At 33.8% G+C, this 18,563-nt stretch overlaps 1 protein-coding gene across 1 annotated transcript in view; it reads left to right on the top strand.

The window, feature by feature from the left end:
- Positions 1 to 18,563, top strand: part of ATP8A1 (ATPase phospholipid transporting 8A1) — a 111,786-nt gene that overhangs the window by 11,440 nt on the left and 81,783 nt on the right. Inside the window, exons 4-11 of the mRNA XM_032186790.1 lie at positions 1,429 to 1,527; positions 4,850 to 4,895; positions 6,135 to 6,175; positions 7,092 to 7,165; positions 11,635 to 11,704; positions 12,315 to 12,442; positions 16,453 to 16,564; positions 17,492 to 17,657. Of these exons, the coding sequence (XP_032042681.1) occupies positions 1,429 to 1,527; positions 4,850 to 4,895; positions 6,135 to 6,175; positions 7,092 to 7,165; positions 11,635 to 11,704; positions 12,315 to 12,442; positions 16,453 to 16,564; positions 17,492 to 17,657 (736 nt within the window). The remainder of the gene's footprint in view (positions 1 to 1,428; positions 1,528 to 4,849; positions 4,896 to 6,134; positions 6,176 to 7,091; positions 7,166 to 11,634; positions 11,705 to 12,314; positions 12,443 to 16,452; positions 16,565 to 17,491; positions 17,658 to 18,563) is intronic.

Below are 18,563 nucleotides of genomic sequence, written 5' to 3' on the forward strand. Positions count from 1 at the left end.
GTTTCATTATCTTTCTCCATCTGGAAATCTGTGGTTTCTAAACATACAACCTCTTGACCCCACCTGGCATCTCAGCTAGTCCAGTAGTCCAGCAGCATTGCTTGTGGTGCCACTGTACTTCAAGCTAGTAGATGTAGAATGTGAGGCTGAAACTGTTTGAGACTTGGCATTACTGGATGAGAACCTGGCAGGTGGGTGATTTGGGTGTAGGAAGAGGAATAATAGGAAGTAATCATGGAGTTACAAGACCAGCATCTGCTATCAAACCATCAGTGACATCACAGAAACAGGAGTAACAAATACAGTGTAATGGAACTGAGGTATGAACTGGTGCCCCTTTGCTTTCATATTTTGCCTGGAAAATAATGTGTAATTGGAATGGGGTGTTTGGGTATATGTGTATGGAGGAATGAAAGGGCAGAAATAACTGGAGAACTGATAGGTCGCTTTGACCTGCAGCTGACTTATAGACAATTACTAAGTTTCTGCCTGGTTTCCATGTAAGTGCTTGAAAATGTAATCTAGAGTAACTCTGAAAACAGATATATATTCATCTTATTCCAAGAAAAATAGCATACATGCATATAACATTGTGGTTTCTTTCAGATGCCCATTGTGGCCATAGCAAAAAGAAATTCATATAATTCATAAATAATACTGTCGGTTTTTCAAAACCATTTATGTTTAGTTGAAGATGTGTTCTAACCACATCAAGGACTACTTATTACTCTACTCTTCTCTTGCAAAATCTTGTAGTCATATGGGCTGCATTGCCTGTTCTAAACCTATTAAGGCGGGAATACTCTACCCTATCAATGTAGCCTTTAACAACTCTAGTCAATATAAAGATAATTATGAATAGCTATCGATATATATCGCATAACTAACATCTTCTCTGCATTCATTTTATGCACACATGCACTTGCATTATCTATGCCTATACCTGCTTAGCAAAAGCTAATTTCTTCTAGTCTTAGCTGTTTGAAATTTGTCATATAACACATTTTTGTCATATAACACATTTTGTATAACACAAAATCTTTTAGAAATTGAAAACCAAAGGAATTTAAAATACCTTAGAGTAGTGTCCACTTTAACAAAAATCTAAACTGAAAAGAAAAACAATTGTATGTTACGAATAAGTATTTAAATTTAATTTGAAATACAAAAAAAAATGAAGGTGAATCTTCTGCAGATACTAAACCCTCTGAAAGTAACTGCTGAACATTGTTCTATCTAAAATGTAAACATTGTTTTGTTGTATCAGCTTTGTTTGATTAAAAGACAATACCTTACTTGGAAATAATCATCACCCTGGCCAAATAATGAAACCAGTTTTCATCTGTGTTTGCACAGAAAGTTCTGCTTCTTGTATTAAAGCATGTTTTGAACCAGGAATTCAAACAATTTTTTTTTTCTTTTTAATAGCAAATTCCAGATGTATCACCAACAGGCCGTTACACAACATTGGTCCCTCTTTTATTTATTTTAGCTGTAGCTGCAGTGAAGGAGATAATAGAAGATATTGTAAGTATTTAATAGCAATATTTTCTAAATATTTTGTTGTTTTGTTTTGTTTTGTTTTGTTTTGTTTTCATAGATCATATTGCAGAAAACCTGTTGAATAATACTCTGCCACTTTTAAAGTTTTAAAAACAGCTTTCCTGCAGCTGTGAAATCCAGGTCAGTGCATCTGATGAGTCCTTTTTTAAGGTCAGATGCATAAAATCTGTGGTTTCACTGTTACAATTTTGCACAGTTTTGTAGACAAGCAAGGGGAATAGGCTTTTCAGTTTTTCCTGTTGTCCTGGCCCAGTGCAATTTATTGTTAGTCTTTAATATCTTGTTGATAAATGTGATATGTTGATGTTTCATGGCCAGGAACACAAATGGAATGCTTATCTTTGTTAGGCAGGTGTCCGCCTATGCCAAGCTTTCCTGGAGTCACTGTATACAGTAGTGGTTGTTTTGCTTTCTTGTTCTATTGAATGAAAATTTTAAAAGAGCCAGGATATTGTCATGGCTTGGCAGCGTCCATTCTAATTTCTCTTATTTTGTGGGTAGGGAAAGGAATGTCAATCTTTGTTTCACTTCCAACAAAGGTTGTTGAGGTTTTCTCAGTACCTTCTTGCCCGTTCTTTTTTGAAAGTATATCACAGAATGTCTCTCTAATTCAGGTAATACAAATGAGTTAGCTTTAGATTGCATCATTTGTATCTAAGGAATTAGTCTTGATTTACCAAATCATTCTTCAGATATCAAGAGTTTCTTCATCCTTTTTGGTTCTGTACTAGTTCTGCAGATAAATTATATGGAGGATAAGATTTTAGATGTAATATATCAGAGAGTGCCTTGTCATGTGGAGGACAAGGTTCCTCGTTCTTGGTATTGTGGGCTGCTCCTCATGACTTTTGTAAAGCGTTGCAGGTAGTGCTATCTTTATAAGCACAAGAAGAGTAAGCTTCCTGGGAACATCAGGTGTATTGTGTTTGAACAGAATTACAGTGTATGTGTAGAAACATGTTCAGGAAGAGGAGTGAAGAGCTACAAAGAAGTTCTGAAATGGAGAGTGGCTGGGCACTCAGCAGCCTTTTCTGCTGACACTCCACTTAGTCTACTCAGTTAACCTTGAGAATGAATGGTAGGCAAGATACATTGCCCCCCTGGGTTTTGTGAAGTTCCTAGGCCAAAGAGTTGAGAGGTCCAACAAGAGACAATGTTGTGTCCATTAATGTGTTCGTTCTGTTTTGCATTTACAGTGTTTGCCGCCCTATAGTCAGCTTCCCCTTAAATGTCTTTGTTGCTTTCCATTTAGATAAACAAAATCCCTTTTAAAAAGACATAAAATCAATTCATGCTCTTTCAGATATTTTTAACAATTCTGCTGTTCATGCTTACAGACTTACACCATCTGTCAGTGTCTAGGCAAATATAAAACTGAGGCTCCTGCTACTGTACAGAGTGTCCTTTTTAAAATTATCTCATCTTCCTCCTCTTTTATGTCATTTTGTTTCTTTCTATCATTACGCTTTACAACATTAATTGTATAGTTAGGCGTGGAGCAGAAGTCAGCAACATGTTGTGGGTTGGGTCTTTTATTTGGTTGCTTTTGCCATGTATCAGCTTAAACAATGAAAGTTCTTATTACTAGTTACTACAGAATTACCTAAAGACAATTCACATATTATTTTTCCTTTTGTTAAGTTTACATTGCCTCAGCATGTAGTTAATTCCTAGAGTGCTTAGTTGAAACCGAATGAGTTGAAGTAGCTGACGGGGAGAACTGAGCTGCTAATCAACAGGCTTTGTGTGTGTGTGTAGCTGATGATAACGGGAATTTCTCACATACACAGCTGAGTTTTACAGACCATTGTCTGAAAAATAAATCTTATTTTTTTCTAGTGAAATAGATATGAAATGTAACATTGCCTCCTGGTTATATCATGCAGGAATATTCAGCTGTGACAGCTGTACTTTTTTTTTTTTTTTTCCTGGGAAAGCTTACCACTTACTCCATAGTAAAAAACATTCAGTATGTTTTCCTTCCATCCTTAATTACATTTTACTTTCTTTACACAGTGAGGTATCTCAGATCTTCAGGAATGGTTATCTTCATCTGATACTAAAGCAGGATTAATCTGCTTTTAGATGACAAACTTTATATATTGATATTATTTTGATAAGTGGATTTATTTATACTTTCAACTCAAGAACCAAATGTTTCCTTTTCTAAAGTGTAATCCCAAGAAGTAGAAGATATAAGCAGAAGACATTATTCACTAACAGCATGTGTTTTCCATGTATGGTTCAAAAGCGGTAGCAAAACTTGTGATGTGCAGTGCAAAATTATTGACAGTTTCCAATGATTTTCACCCAGCATAGCTCAGAAAGCAACTAAAATTAAACTGTTACTTTTCAAGCTGGAGGAGATTCTCCCTCTGGGCAAATAACTACCTGCTTTGGTCAACTTACTGTGTCTTCTTGTCAATCAAAGGCTGTTTATCAAAAATCAGCCATCTTTTTGCAAAGAGTATGATGATAATCTGTGACAAACATTTCAAAAATAATATCTTACCTTAGTCTTTGTAAAGTGATAAGGTGCCCTTTTAAGACCTGGCAGCTCAGAGTTATACCAGCATTTTATTAGAAATATGGCTCTTAAGTAGGTCAGCTTATTTTCATTTTCATTTACAATGTTGCTTCTGATTTTTTTTTTCTGTTTAAGAGGATTGAATTCTGTACCTCTATTGAAAAATCTGTTTTAGTAGTCTCCTAAGCATTTTGTAGCTAATATGAGTTTGATTATATCATGAAAATACTGCTGTTAGTAGCCGCATCAAAACATTTTTATCAAAAAGCTTCTAATACCTATATGAAAACTGAGAGACATTGGGGTGAGGGGTTGAGTTGATTTTGTTTGTTTTTTATGTCTTTTTCCTGAAGTCTGCAGGTAATTATATAGAAGTAAATTTAATTTACTCAGTCATAGCTTGACTATATCTGGTGCTTACCTGAAGAATTCTTTCACGATCCTTGCTCTGTTAGAGTTGTCTCCCAGTTGCAAGGAAGGGCAAAGTTACAGAACGTAAATACACCACATTCTTGATCAAGGAATTTGTTCAAATAGTGATTGTGTATGTGAGAGTTACTAGAACACTTTTAGCCTAGAACTGAGTATGACTTTCTTGATGATCAAGACTATGCAAATAATCTATAGTTCTGTCTAAAATGCTTTAAAATCTGTGTATTAAATTGATAAATAGGAGGGAGTAATAAATGTGTTTTTCATCTTAAACGTGAAAGTTTTATTTCAGCAGAAGCCTTTAACCACTGTGCATTTTTAATTCAGAAAAGGCATAAAGCTGATAATGCGGTGAACAAGAAACAAACTCAAGGTAGGAAATTTTTTAAAGCTTATTGATTGTGGTTGTGTAGGGGGGTGATCTTGATGTTTTTTGTGAACGTTAATGTAATCCTAACTGTTGAGTACATGGGTAAATGAGCTGGAAATTGATTGTGCAGATTTCGTCAAAATTGGGCACAAAAGTATTGCTAGCGCTGAGAAACTAGTTTAAGCTAATGCAGGATTCACATAAACATAACACTGATATCAGTGTACTCTCAAAGCAATATTTGAGTGTATTGTCAAATACAGTGTCAAAACAATAATTAAGAAGTTAATCAGTACAGTAATCCATAATTTTGCTTTCATCTATTCAGCAATTCTGTAACCCTGAAAAATAGCAATGTCAGTAGTGTGTTATATATTCAGCTCTACCTTCAGTTGTGTTTTAAACGCACAAAATTGTTAATGAAATGACACATGCCTGTATGGATTCTGTATATGGGTTTTCCTTCATATGTGTGTTCATAAAAGACCGTCTGTATCTCAGTTAACATTAGGTTATTAACTAATTCTAATTTTTTTATTAATTCTAAATTTTTGTTACTATTTGAAAAAAAGAAGAAAAAAAAAAACTTAGAGGATTTTAATGTGCTAGGCTGTATTAGGGACAACTTTGCTTTCCCAAGCTGCACATATAGACACTAGACACTGTCATGCACTCTGATGTGATGAAGCAATGTGGTGAAGTAATTTTGCATAGGGCAGATGGAGCATGCTTTTGAAAGATATTTGTTAGAGACAAAAGAGAAAAATGGGAGACATGAATGTGAAAGCCAGGCTCAGAAGACTTTATGGGGCAAGTATTCTATAATATAAAAATCTCACAGCAACACCACTCTATTTTTTTTCCTCATAAGAAAACAGATTTAATTTAATGTCATGCATGTTAATTATGGTTAAAAGCTTTTTTACTTTGAAACTTTTTATTCCGATTACTAATTTCGTAACACCACATTATGATACAATCGATACCAGATTTAACGGATAATTAAACCCTGTAAACTGTTCTGATTCACCTCGTAATAAGTTTCTGTGGTACAAAATATATCATATAAAGAAAGTGTTGTATAATTTGGATGCTTGACCTGAACTTACAGAAACAAAGCATGCTGTCAATTTTTCAGTAAATATGGTATGTTTTCATGGCATTCCATAAGGAATCTGACACATACTGCAATTAGATTATACAACTGGAGAATTCTTTCTTTTATACTGTTTTTTGTTTCAGTACTACGAAATGGTGCATGGGAGATTGTCCACTGGGAAAAGGTGTGTATTTACATTTTCAAGGTGACTTTTGGAGCAGAATACAGATCTAATGTTTGCTTTATTTCTCCAAATGTGTATCATTGAGAAGAATTAACTGTTATGACGGGAAATATATCATCTTTTGTACTTTATTTTTTTGTGTTTGTTAATATTTGTCTCTTAAAATGTACTTTTAAATTAAGTTAGTTTTGACGTCATGAGTCAGGCAGAACTACCATTTAAAGGCAGCCTTTAAATTCAGTGAAAAATCACCTGAGTAGTATTACTGGTGTAGGATTATTCATATATGGCAAAGCTGTACAGTTCCTTAGTATTACTTGGAGTTCCAAGGAATAAGCTTCTTTCTAGATGCTAGTTACTTGGTGTATTTTCAGAATTACTTAATTACTTCAGCTTAAAGCATAAGAAAGGCTGTTAAGTAGTAATTAGAGGAGGGGACTGTTAAAGGTAACTTTCAGGGAGTAAATACTAAGCTTTCCATCTAGTCTCTTGGTTTTGTTGGTTTCCAAACCTGAAAAATTGAACAAAAATTTGATCCACAATAATTTGGAGATAAGATTCAGGTAAAAATTCTGATGAAACCTTTATGGAAACCAGGGTAAGGGCTATAGCATTAGCACTATAGATTAATTTGATCTTTAACTCAACTTAAGTATTCTAAATATTAGATATATTTATTACAATAACTAACAAAATAAAAAAAAATGAATTGGCAACAGCAAGATAAGGCCTATTGAAGAGATTTCCAAGTAATTCAAAGGCTTTGAATGCCTGATGCCTATAGGCTTCTCTGGAAGTGTTTTAAACTTCTAACAGTCTTTCTAGCAATTCAGCAAGGTAAATATTTACTATGCTTAAAACAAAGGGATAACATATTTTGTTTGAGACCATTAACCAATTCCCAGTTTTCTTTCAGGTAGATGTTGGAGATATAGTTATAATAAAAGGCAAAGAGTATATACCTGCTGACACTGTACTGCTCTCATCAAGGTAGAGATGCCCACTGATGCTTATAGTGTAGAGGCTGGTTTCTCTACCCTGCATTTATTTATTTATTTATTTATTTGTTTGTGATTGCTCCAAGGAAATAAGGAATAAACAAAAATCCTGCTTCTTTTGAGTATAATCTTTCATTTGGGAATTTATCATTTCAGGCAGTATTTCATTAAGTTGTGTCAATTGCAGTTCTAAAACTACGCTGCCATTCTGTTTACCATTCATTTTTTTCTACAAAAAAAAAAAAAAAAGAAGTATGTTATTTTGTTACTGAGTGTAGTGCAAAAAAGGTTGATTTGTCTAAAACTTGGACATCAAATTCTGTATTTTACCAGGCTGGGTTTTTGATATGTACATAACAAATTGTATCTTATATTTAAATTGAAATGAATATATTGCGGACAACAGAAATTTGTTTAATAGATACAGTCACCCGTTTGGTAGTTGAATCAGAGGGGAAAAAAACAAAACATGAACATAAAAAATGAATCATCAAACTGGCTTTGTCTTTGAGCTGAACAATCACTTTATTCATTAAGATATTTTTTGAATAATTTCAGCACTGAAAGCAAGACTTAATGTATAGTGTGTAATATAACTGTTTTTACATGGATCAGAGGTTGTTTATCATCATTTCCTTGGACAGTTTTATTTAAGAAATCCACATCTTACTATGTGGAAGATGAACATTTTTCAACATCTATTTAATCAGGTCAATTGACAATATGTTCTAAGATTTTTTCTTTTTTTTATTTGCTTTAAGATTATCTAAATAGGATCAATTGTATTTTGATTTAGTACTCAATGTTTACTATGCAATGATAGCTACCTTTTTCTGGTATGAGTGGCAGCATTATTGTAATATGTATAATTATGGCTTAGTTGTAAACCATCCACCACAGAAGTTAATGAATAGGTACAATTAATTAAGTTAGAATCCTACACATTTCTGTGACAAATTGTGGTGTATACTACATTATTTATGTCATGTTCCATAATATCTCAAAATTAAGTGTAGTAGTTTTGAAACCTTTCTATTATTATCATGTTAAACAATTGCCAGATAATTCTGTAAATTCTCCCCCAGTCTGTCTTTGTTCAGTATTAATGTTTACTTCAGATGTTTTTCTATTCAATAGCCTCTATAAAGCTTTTACTTCTGCATTTTGAGAAGCATTTATAAGTTTTGGTGGTGCTACTCCACCAAGATCTTCACAGACCATATACCATGCAGCAAGAACATTTTGGCCTAATAACAGCTTCTTTCATCCTAACTCTAGTGTCTTGCAGGCAAAACAGATTACATCCTCTCAGAGCACATTCTTTATAATCCTTCTGAGTAAACTCCTACATTTGTTTCTTTGCCTAGATTTCTTCCCTGTTTTGCCCTTTCTAATTTTTAGGGTATTTGCATTACAGTGTTCTCCAGCTGTAGTTGTAGACATAGAAAAATCCACCTATCTGCAAAGCTGCCTTTCCAAGCCTTATCCCTCGATGGGAATGCTGTATCTTGCGTTGATAAGTTGAAATAATACTTAGCTGCTACTGGGCTTATTGGGAATGTTACCTCTTCGCTTCACCTCGCTTTGCCTCACTCTTGTCAGAACAAACAATCCCAACCATGACTTATTCACTTTGAATTTTCCAGCCAGCTTTTCTTCTAGGATCCAGTTTGCAAAGGTGATTTCTTTAATACTGATTGCTTTTGTGGGTCCAGTTCTGGCATTTTGTTCCAGCTGAAACATCTTCCTTAGTTATGTAACTGGGGGTCTGTGGAAGCTCTCCTGCCAAGAGACGACCTTGTGCTACTACATTACCTGCAATTCTGTGTGTGTACCACCACATGCTCTTCTTTTCCAGCTCTCGTCTCCCCAAGGCCCTGCATTCTGCAAGCAGACAGTCTCATCAGTTTTGCTTTGCAGGTGTTTATTGATAGTCATTTGCATTTTAGGCTTCAGCAGCAATGCAAGTCTGTGGGCTTGGTTTTATATCAAACTAATATTATTTGGTTCTTTTTACCAATAATAGCAGTTTCTGGAGAATTACAGTTTCCTAAGATAATTAAGATCCTGCTATTTTTTACAGTGGAAAGGCACAAACCACTGAGACTTAATTCTGTTTTGTTCTTGCAAGTTCACTGAAGATCGAAAATAACAAAACTGAAACCAAATACAAAATCATTTTCTGCAAGCTGACTAGAAGGGTTCTTGTCGCCTGACTCTTCGGAAATGTTGGTGTAAACCTTAATGGTTTTTATGTACTTATTTTTGATAGCATATGGTGTGGCTAGAAACTTTGTCAGGTCAGAAATAACAGCTTTTTGTTTGTACTGTTAAATGTTTTCTGCAGCTTAAAGTTGGTACCTTAAAGTAAAACAATCCACTAGAATAGAAATGGAAATATTTTAGTTGTTTTGCTTCTTTGACCTGATTAAAATAGATTTTGAAAAAATTGTCATCAGATGTTTTAATTAACATGTATTGTTTGTATAATAATTTCAAACTCTGTCTTTTTGTCTTTGTCCATTTGTTTTTGTTTTGTTTTGTTTTCCCCTATCACTTATTTTTCTGTTCTAATCATTTTCAAACTGGGATGTGTAGGTGGCAGTAGGGGAAGTAGTGAAAGTGACCAATGGGGAACATCTCCCAGCTGATCTCATCAGCCTGTCATCAAGGTTAGAATAAACTAGTTGCACAGGATACGTGTATGTGGGTCCTCGTATACCAAATATGAAGAACACTGATATGTTGATAATCTTTGCTTTACTGTCCATCTTTCTTGGACAAAACCCACACATTTATAAAATGAGAAAAGGTTCAGTTGATAAAAGTGCAGATCCTTTAAAGTGTAAATACGTGGTAAGATTCCAAGAAATGAGAACTTGTTTCAGACCTTATTTTTAAACTTTTACACTATCCCCATGAAATTTTATCAGACAAGCTGTCATTAAGTAAATACACAGTAAAACACTGGGATAAGTATGTCTAATTCATTAAAGCAAATTAAAAACAGACACGTTCATACCAACTCATTTTCAGAAAAGAATATAGTTCATTATTGATAGGACTGGTAGAGGACCCTCTGCACAAACATGAATGTTGCACAATCTCTGCCGCATGCAATGGCAAAAGCAGCATTGTTCTTGTGTACTGTGTCAAAATGCATGTTTCTTAGACATGTCAGCTTTATGCTATCATCTACGCTGTTGCTGGACTTTGTTTTTTTCCTAAAAAATCAATGGGCCTGCCTTGATCTAACTGCAATTTGTTTACTTTGGAGGTCACTGCTATCTGCTAAAGTAATTATAATTAAGCATGTGTATCACTTGAGACGTTTTTGCTGCTTTAGTCTTTCTTAAGTGCTCCACAAAAATATCGTCTTTACTGCCAATTAGAATGTTAGAATTGTAGTAGTTTTACACAGGTGATGCCAGCCAAACAATCTAGACAGAAGCTATTTACATTTTTAGAAAAGTTTGCCAAGAAGAAAATACTTTCTAAGAGGAATTTATGATAATGATTTTGCACATTTTAGTGGTTTCATTTTGCAAAAATACTATGTTTGAATGTTTGAATAACCGACACCGTTTTAGAATGATTCGAGGATAAAGTTAAGTCACTTACCAGTAGCCACTGTTGCATTAACAAACTCAAAAAAACTCTTGATTTTTGAATTCCTTGCTAGAAAGAAGGAAAAAAAAATATTATCTTTAAAGTGGTATAGAGAGTAAATATTAATTCTTCTAAGTTGTAAAGGTTTTTCATGATAACTGGTCCTTTGCAGGATCTTAATTTATATCACAAATATAAATATTAAGTGCTCTGTTCTTATGCCCAGAAGATGGGAGCTGAGTGGAGTCTGAATGGATCTGATCTTGTTTACCATCTACTTGCAGAAAAGTCATTTTGTCCTTCTTTTTCTTTTCCTAGTTATCACCTCTATAATGGTTACATGTTTTCAAATCTATTAGTGTTATGCAACACATGAGATCACTTTTGTGTGTTACACACCAAAAAAAAAGTTTTCAAATTGCATGGAAATAATGGATATATTTCAAAACTTAAAAAAAAAAAAAAAAAAAAGCCCATAATATGAACTTTTATTTAAGAAAACCCTTTACAAGAAAATGTTCATATCTATCCTACTGCTGCATGCAGTAGTAGGCACTGTGATTGCACTTCATTTGTACCTTTGTATAATCTCATGTAAAAACTTAAAAATGAACAAATAAATAAAATCTATACAGCATTTTTATGATATAAGATGATAACTTTTGGCAAACTTTTCTGACAATGTGAAGTATTAGTAGTAGTTTTACAGATTTGACTATACATTATTCTAGTTCTGAAGATTTGATAAGGGGAAAAAAAATGCTGATTGCCTAAATAGATATTAAAAGATTAAAGAAAGTTCATGGATTTTGGCATTATAATATAAATTTAAGGATTTTTTTCTCTTAATAGTGAACCACAAGCTATGTGCTACATCGAAACATCTAATTTAGATGGTGAGACAAACTTAAAAATTCGACAGGTAGGAATTTCATTTTTGAGAATATTACCAATATTTTAAGTTATTATTGTTTATAAAACATTTTAAAACATTGATGTTCATTTTAGAAGGCTCTGAGATTTTAATAGATGAAGTTAAAAAAGTTATTGGTTATTGCTATCTCATAAATGTTTTCGTTCAATGCATTAAATAGAAGGAATGAATACTTATTTCTAAGTCATTTCTTGGACTTCAGGGAATTTCCTTTGGGAGAAGAGGTGGATTTGTAGTCTGAGTTGTTGCTTTGTTTTTAGAGGATAAAAGAGTGAGAAGCACTGCAGAAAGAAGCTGCTAGTGCCAGTATTGCATTTGAGGAGCAGGTAGGGGATGGTAGTTTTTGGCTGAGTGTGCAGTGACTGTGCAGGGACATTCTTGCTGAGTTATATGATTGGTTGTGACCCTGTCATCTTCATGATATTTTAAGATACCAAGGTGACTTTTTTTACTCTCTCTAGCATCCAGCAATATGACAGCAAAATGTAGTGGTCCTATTCTATTCATGTAGGAATGCTGCCATATCAGATTTATAATACATAGAATTTTATATTGGAAAGTGATTTTTAATGTCATGACAAACGAATTTTGTTTACAGGGTTTGCCTCTAACATCAGATATAAAGGACATAGAAAGCTTGATGAGACTTTCAGGCAGAATTGAATGTGAAAGCCCAAACCGACATCTCTATGACTTTGTTGGAAACATCAGACTGGATGGGCATGGGTATGTAAATGCAAAGGAAAAGATCTTAATAGATTCAATCTATCACTAGATACGTAAATGTTGTTAAACTACTAAAGTTAAAATATAAATTATGAAGTCTTTATTCTGTTAAGACTAGAGAGGTTAAAAAAAATATTTCTGATGTATTCTGTGCTAGTCTTCATTCTTCACAAGATTACAGGGGTAAAATCAGATGTCTGCAATTTGACTTTTTATACTAGGTGACCTTCAGAAACCAATAGATATCAATAATAGAGGAGTATGAATCAAATTCTAATAGTTTGGGGATTTATAGCTAGTAACTCACTTTGTAAGGGTCTCATTTCTTGACTGTCTCTATTATTGAAGCTGAATATAGGTAGTTTCTTATTTATTTTTTGTTGTTGTAGGGTTTTTGTTGTTCTTTTATTTGCGTGTGTATATAAAATATGTTTTTGGAGGGGAACTGAAGTAGTATGTGCTTCAGACTTTTCTAGTTTAATAGGTTTTCCTATTTCTCCATATGCAATATTATCCATGTTTCTGTTTTTAGACTGATATATATACTACTAACTATTTGTTAAATACCTTTTTTTTTTTATATTCCATTTTTTATTTACTGATTTCTTACAGATGCATTCCGGGAGTTGTCAGTCGCAAGAGTGTGGATCTATTATAATTCCACTGTACTTGTCGTTAAGAAGAGAAAAACATTTACCTGTAATTCTTCTCTGAAGGTAATAGTTATAATAGATCCACACATCTGTCCTTCCTCCCTGGCTAGGGAGAAAACATGCTTTTATTTTTAATTGAATTATTTAATTTTAAATTTGAGTAAAAAGAAACATTAAATGTGCTCATGGCTATTATGCCTCAAGAATGTGTAGGAGCATGCCATCTGCTGGTCAAGCAATTTGTCATTTGAGAAATTCAGTTTAGAATATAGTTCCTGTGCAGTAGAATAGTTCCAGAAGTGTGGTTCTAATATAATACTTACCTTCAGTGAAAAAGAATTGCAGGTAAGTAACTCTTTTCAGACACTGACCTTATTTCCAAACTGACAAGTCAGGGATGAGTTCTCTTTCTCCCTATATTGACTGAGTCACTGTCCCTGGAGGTGTTCAGAAGACATGCAGATGTCTTAGAGGCGTAATTTAGTAATAGACTTTGCAGTGCTAAGTTGACAGTTGGATTTGATGGTCTTGGATTTCTTTTTCAACCTAAGTGATTCTCTGATTCTATAACTCTTACTACAATTTTTGGCTTCTTGGCTTGATCTGTAGACTAAAAGAGGCCAAAATAGTTTTCCTGGTATCTTTTTTTTTTTTCTTTTTTTTTTTTTTCTTTTTTTTAGTGTGTTAACTTTCTGCAAGGGGTGCAGCTCTTTGTTATGCTCATAAACATATAGAATCATGTCAGCTGGTTTGAGGAGATGAAGACTGTTATTGGGAGAACGGAGAAAAGTTCTTTAGTCTGGATGAATTTGAAATTATGATTAAACAAATGACCCAGAGAAGGAGGAGTGAACAAGTTAAAAATGAGGACAGACCTAAAATAAACATTTTCTTGAAAGCTATTTTAAGGAAATTGTATACATGTATAACAAAACGCAGTCTGCATGATAACAAAATCACTTTGGTATATAGGCTTTCAAACTGTCTTAGTTAGTAGCTCTTAATATGGCTGGATAGTGTGCTGAAGAGACTGAGAACATCCCTTACTAAATATAAGCAAAGTGTGTTGCAGAGGGACCATTAGTTACAGAGTATAAAAGAAGAATCAGATAAGCTGGAGCAGCTTTGAGAAGGCTGAAGCCATGAAATACAGATCTGAGAGCTCTGTCAAGTTGTAGCAGCGTAAATAGCAGAGTAAATAAATAGCACAGCTCTGACAAGTCATAGCAGCAAGCCATAGCAGAGCAGTCACAGTGATGGTCAGTAGCATGACACCTGGCAGATCAGGGCTTTCTATGTTCCTGGTTGTCTTGCTGTCAATCTTCATCGTCTTGGTCTGTACACCAGTTCTACTGGAAACAACTGGCTGCAGTCATCATTCTGTTTTGATTGTATTCCTAATAACAGATCCTTGAGAATAAATTCCTGTCACAAGAGGTACCCGTTTGAAGGCAGTCTTAGAACTCACATGAGTCTTACTTAGAGCAGTCTCAGAACTCAGGAGGAATCTTAGAACTCATCAGACTCTTTAAGGAAAGACAGTCTTTTGGCATTTCAGAGAAGGTCCATATTTGAAAAGGTTTCCAATTTATCAGTAGTTAACTTAGTAATAACTTTTTTGGTTATATGCCTTTCATCTTTTATCTGTTCAATTCCTGTTAGTCTTAATAGACTGAAAAACCTGGTTATTTTTGGAATGACATGTAATCCATTATTTAAATGTCTAGATTTTGTGCTGATGGGTGATCTAAAAGACTCTGAATCAGAGCAAGGGATGAACAAAAAACAGTGCAGACCAATTTTTGTTGAGAACAGGAGTCTCTCTTCATGATTATTGGATAATTCAGACCCCAGCAGTTCCTTTCATGCCTGAAAGGAAATTTATTTTCTTTTAATTTTACCATGATACGAATACACCACAAATACAAAAAGAACACAGTTCAAATTTAGATAGCAAGTCAATTTCATTATGTTGTATATTTTGTATTTTTTCCCTGATTCTTTTTATGATGGCGTACATGCACCTTGAAGTATCCCCTGTTTTTGATGGTTATGTCATTCAACACTTCAGTGGGAGGGGCAAATGATTCCTTAAACATTCAGTATGTTCCACAGTAATGTCCTAGACAGTACGTTGTGGTGGGGTAGAGTTTGTTCTTTGTTTGCTTTATATGGGAAAGCATTCAAACATGTTTGTTTTTTGTTTTTTGTTTTTTCTGGAACAAGTTCTTACCTAATTTCTGCAAGAACTTATTACAAAAAACAACTTTACTCTGTTAATAATTGACACTGTTAATTTTAGCAGAGGAAGAATGTGTTGTTTTTTCTTTACTTGCAGTCTTTGCATCTTTAAAGCTTGTGTATGAAAAGAGAGAAGGGACATGAGGGTCCAGAAGAAATTACTATCTGAAACTTGCTGAGACTGACCGTATGCTCTCTGTGCTACCAGAAGTGTTACCAAATCTCATGGCTTCTTCAATTTATATCTTATATATCAGAGGTATAGCTGCTGTCTCTAAGCAGCTTATATGCTCTCCTAATAACATGTTGGTTTCAAAGAACTCTAAAGACGGTGGATCTAAGTGAGAATGGCAAACACTAAAGCACTATTGACAGGTCTGAACTAGTAGCTAGTTTTTATAGAAAGAAAAGGCCAAAAATAGGAAATGTATAATCCCAGGAAAAGACTGATAATTATCTAAAACTTCTTTATTTTAAGAAAACCTGACCTACAGTATATGAATAAAGTCAGTTGTCTACATTTAAGACCGTGGGACATTTCCAACATCTTATGATTTTTTTTTATTCCTCTTTAGTTAGTGCAATTCTAAAAGAAGAGCACAGGAAAATTGCAGTTTAAAGAATATGCAGAAAATGTTCTGGAAATTTTACATAGTTAATCATGTTGACAAAGAGAATGTGTTTGACTAGAAGAATGGATTAAGATGAGAATTCAGAGAAACCTAATTTGAGAACTACTTTGGAAAAACCAATTTTATAAGAGTAGTTTTGTTTTGGCATACAATTAGAAAAGACTTTGTAATCTTAAATCTGAGGGAAAATAACCTTTGTAGTTTCAGTGTGTTTTCTAAGTGGTACCATATCTTTATCATCCATAGTCAAAATTAAATGGTAAGTAATATTACTACAACTTGCCCTAAAGTCTCAGGTTTTCTCTAAGTCAGCATACCAAAATAGTTAACTCTGAAAATGATGTTCTATTTACAAATGATTTTGTATTTACAACAATCATTGAAATTTTGAGAAATAAGCTAACAATTTTTAACAACTGTTCTTTGTATTTGTTAATTGACGTTGATTTCTTTGATGCTAAAATACAAAACTGCTTCTTTCTAGTACTGTTCCATTGGGATCTGATCAGATTCTTCTACGAGGAGCTCAGTTGAGAAATACTCAGTGGGTTCATGGGATCGTTGTCTATACAGGACATGACACAAAACTCATGCAGGTTTGTCACTTGGTCCTATTTTGATTACCTGTTTTGTTACCTTTTTAGACTGCTGTTTCATAGAACAAAAAAATCTTTAAGAAAACATAGCTAGAATGAATATAGTAGATATCAGTAACAGTGCATCTTTCTTATGAAGTAAAACCAATAAAAACAAAGCAGTTACTTGTTAGAGCTGTTACAGTTACCAGTTGCTTAGTCACAGAGTAGTTTTTCCACCAGTAAGCATATTTGTTGATTTTCTTTTGTCACTTATGTTTTTGAAAACTATTCTATTAGCAAATTGGATCATTATAGTTTGCCTGTTCATCTTTTTTTATTTTTGACTGCTCCTAAACTGTCCCCTTGTGGAGCTTTCTTTCAAGTACAAAGGTAAGCATTCTTGTTAGAAAATAAAGTGAAACTGTATTTGCAAAATAAGAAGGGAAGAGAAACATTTTTGAATTATGAAGTTAGTTTTCCTAGTGATGTTTGAAATATCAAAATTGGTTGAGCAAAAAGAATGTTTTCAGTTTGGTCATGCATGTTTCATTGCTTTTCTGATTTGTAAAGCAGTAATTTGAAAGTTAGATTGTATTAATTCACAATGGTTTTCTATAGCTCTGATAGAATGTACATATGCACATATATTTTAAATGTTTACTGTTAGCTGTTGGTGTTATGAGTGTTCTGTGTGATTGTTTAAAGTGCTTGTGACACAAATCTAAACCTCAAATTCCTGGGTTTATAAACTTTCTTTCTTTCTTTCTTTCTTTCTGTCTTTCTTTCTTTCTTTCTTTGAGTGAAACAGTTATGCCATTTATGATGATGATATATTTGGGAGAATGCTTAGAAATAAGTGCAATAACACTAAATTTGGAGAATGAGAACTGTGTGTATGTACATCTTTTAATTTCAATAGCCACTGTTGTTTTTTGTCTCTTACAGAATTCAACAAGTCCACCTCTTAAAATGTCTAATGTGGAACGAATTACAAATATTCAGATTTTGATTTTATTCTGCATCCTTATCGCTATGTCTTTGGTCTGCTCTATTGGTTCAGCTATATGGAATCGAAGGCATACTGAAAGAGACTGGTATCTTGATCTAAATTGTAAGCTGTAAAATAATGTATTAATGTTTTACTGTTTAGTTGTCCTGAAATCTTTCATATTTGGAAAGGTGGATGATTACCATCCTTTACGTAGTGTTGTTCTTTTTAATCAGTTTTTCTTTTTTGATTGTTTACTAAAGTCATTAGTAGTCATATCACAGCACATATTAAATTTACCTGATTGTGCAATGTAAGTTGCTGCTAAACTCAGGAAGGAAAGCTTCGTTGTTCAAGCCTCTACGTCTCTGCAGCTCAGCAAGTTCTGTATCAGCATTCCACTAACACAGTCAACTTCCTAGATACCAGACTGAAGCAGTTTTCAACTATTACTGATGTCTATATTTAAAGCTGCGGTGACTTTTAAATTCCCTTATCCTGGGAAATGATGTTGTGACTTTATAACGTTTTACTATATGAGAATCCAAGTATTGGCTGCCAAAGTCAGATCCTAGCGGGCTGCTCCTAAAAAAAAAAGAGAAAACAGGCACATCTAACTTAAAAGAGAAAACAATCTCATCTAACATAATATATGGACAGCACTACTCACAGTAGATGCATAGAATCACAGAATGGCCTGGATTGGAATGAACCTCATCAGCCATCCAGTTCCAATCCCCCTGCCCTAGGCAGGAAGGCCACTCACTAGATCAGGTTGCTCAGGGCCTCTTCTAACTTGGTCAGAAACAGATGGCATTTAAGCTGTTAAAATTCTTACACAGAAAATTGCTATTTTCCTCTACTGCTTTTTTATAATTGTCATTTCATGTCAAGACATCTGAATTCTGCAGGACTTACTTTTAAAGGAATCAAAGCAGGTTGCTTTCTCTTAGTTACAAATACAATTATTTTTTTTTGTCTTGTTTTGCATCATCAGTTTAGTGTTGTTGGCATTGTTATAAACTTAAG

This window comes from Aythya fuligula, chromosome 4 (assembly GCF_009819795.1).
Source record: "Aythya fuligula isolate bAytFul2 chromosome 4, bAytFul2.pri, whole genome shotgun sequence".
Taxonomy (NCBI): Eukaryota; Metazoa; Chordata; class Aves; order Anseriformes; family Anatidae; genus Aythya; species Aythya fuligula.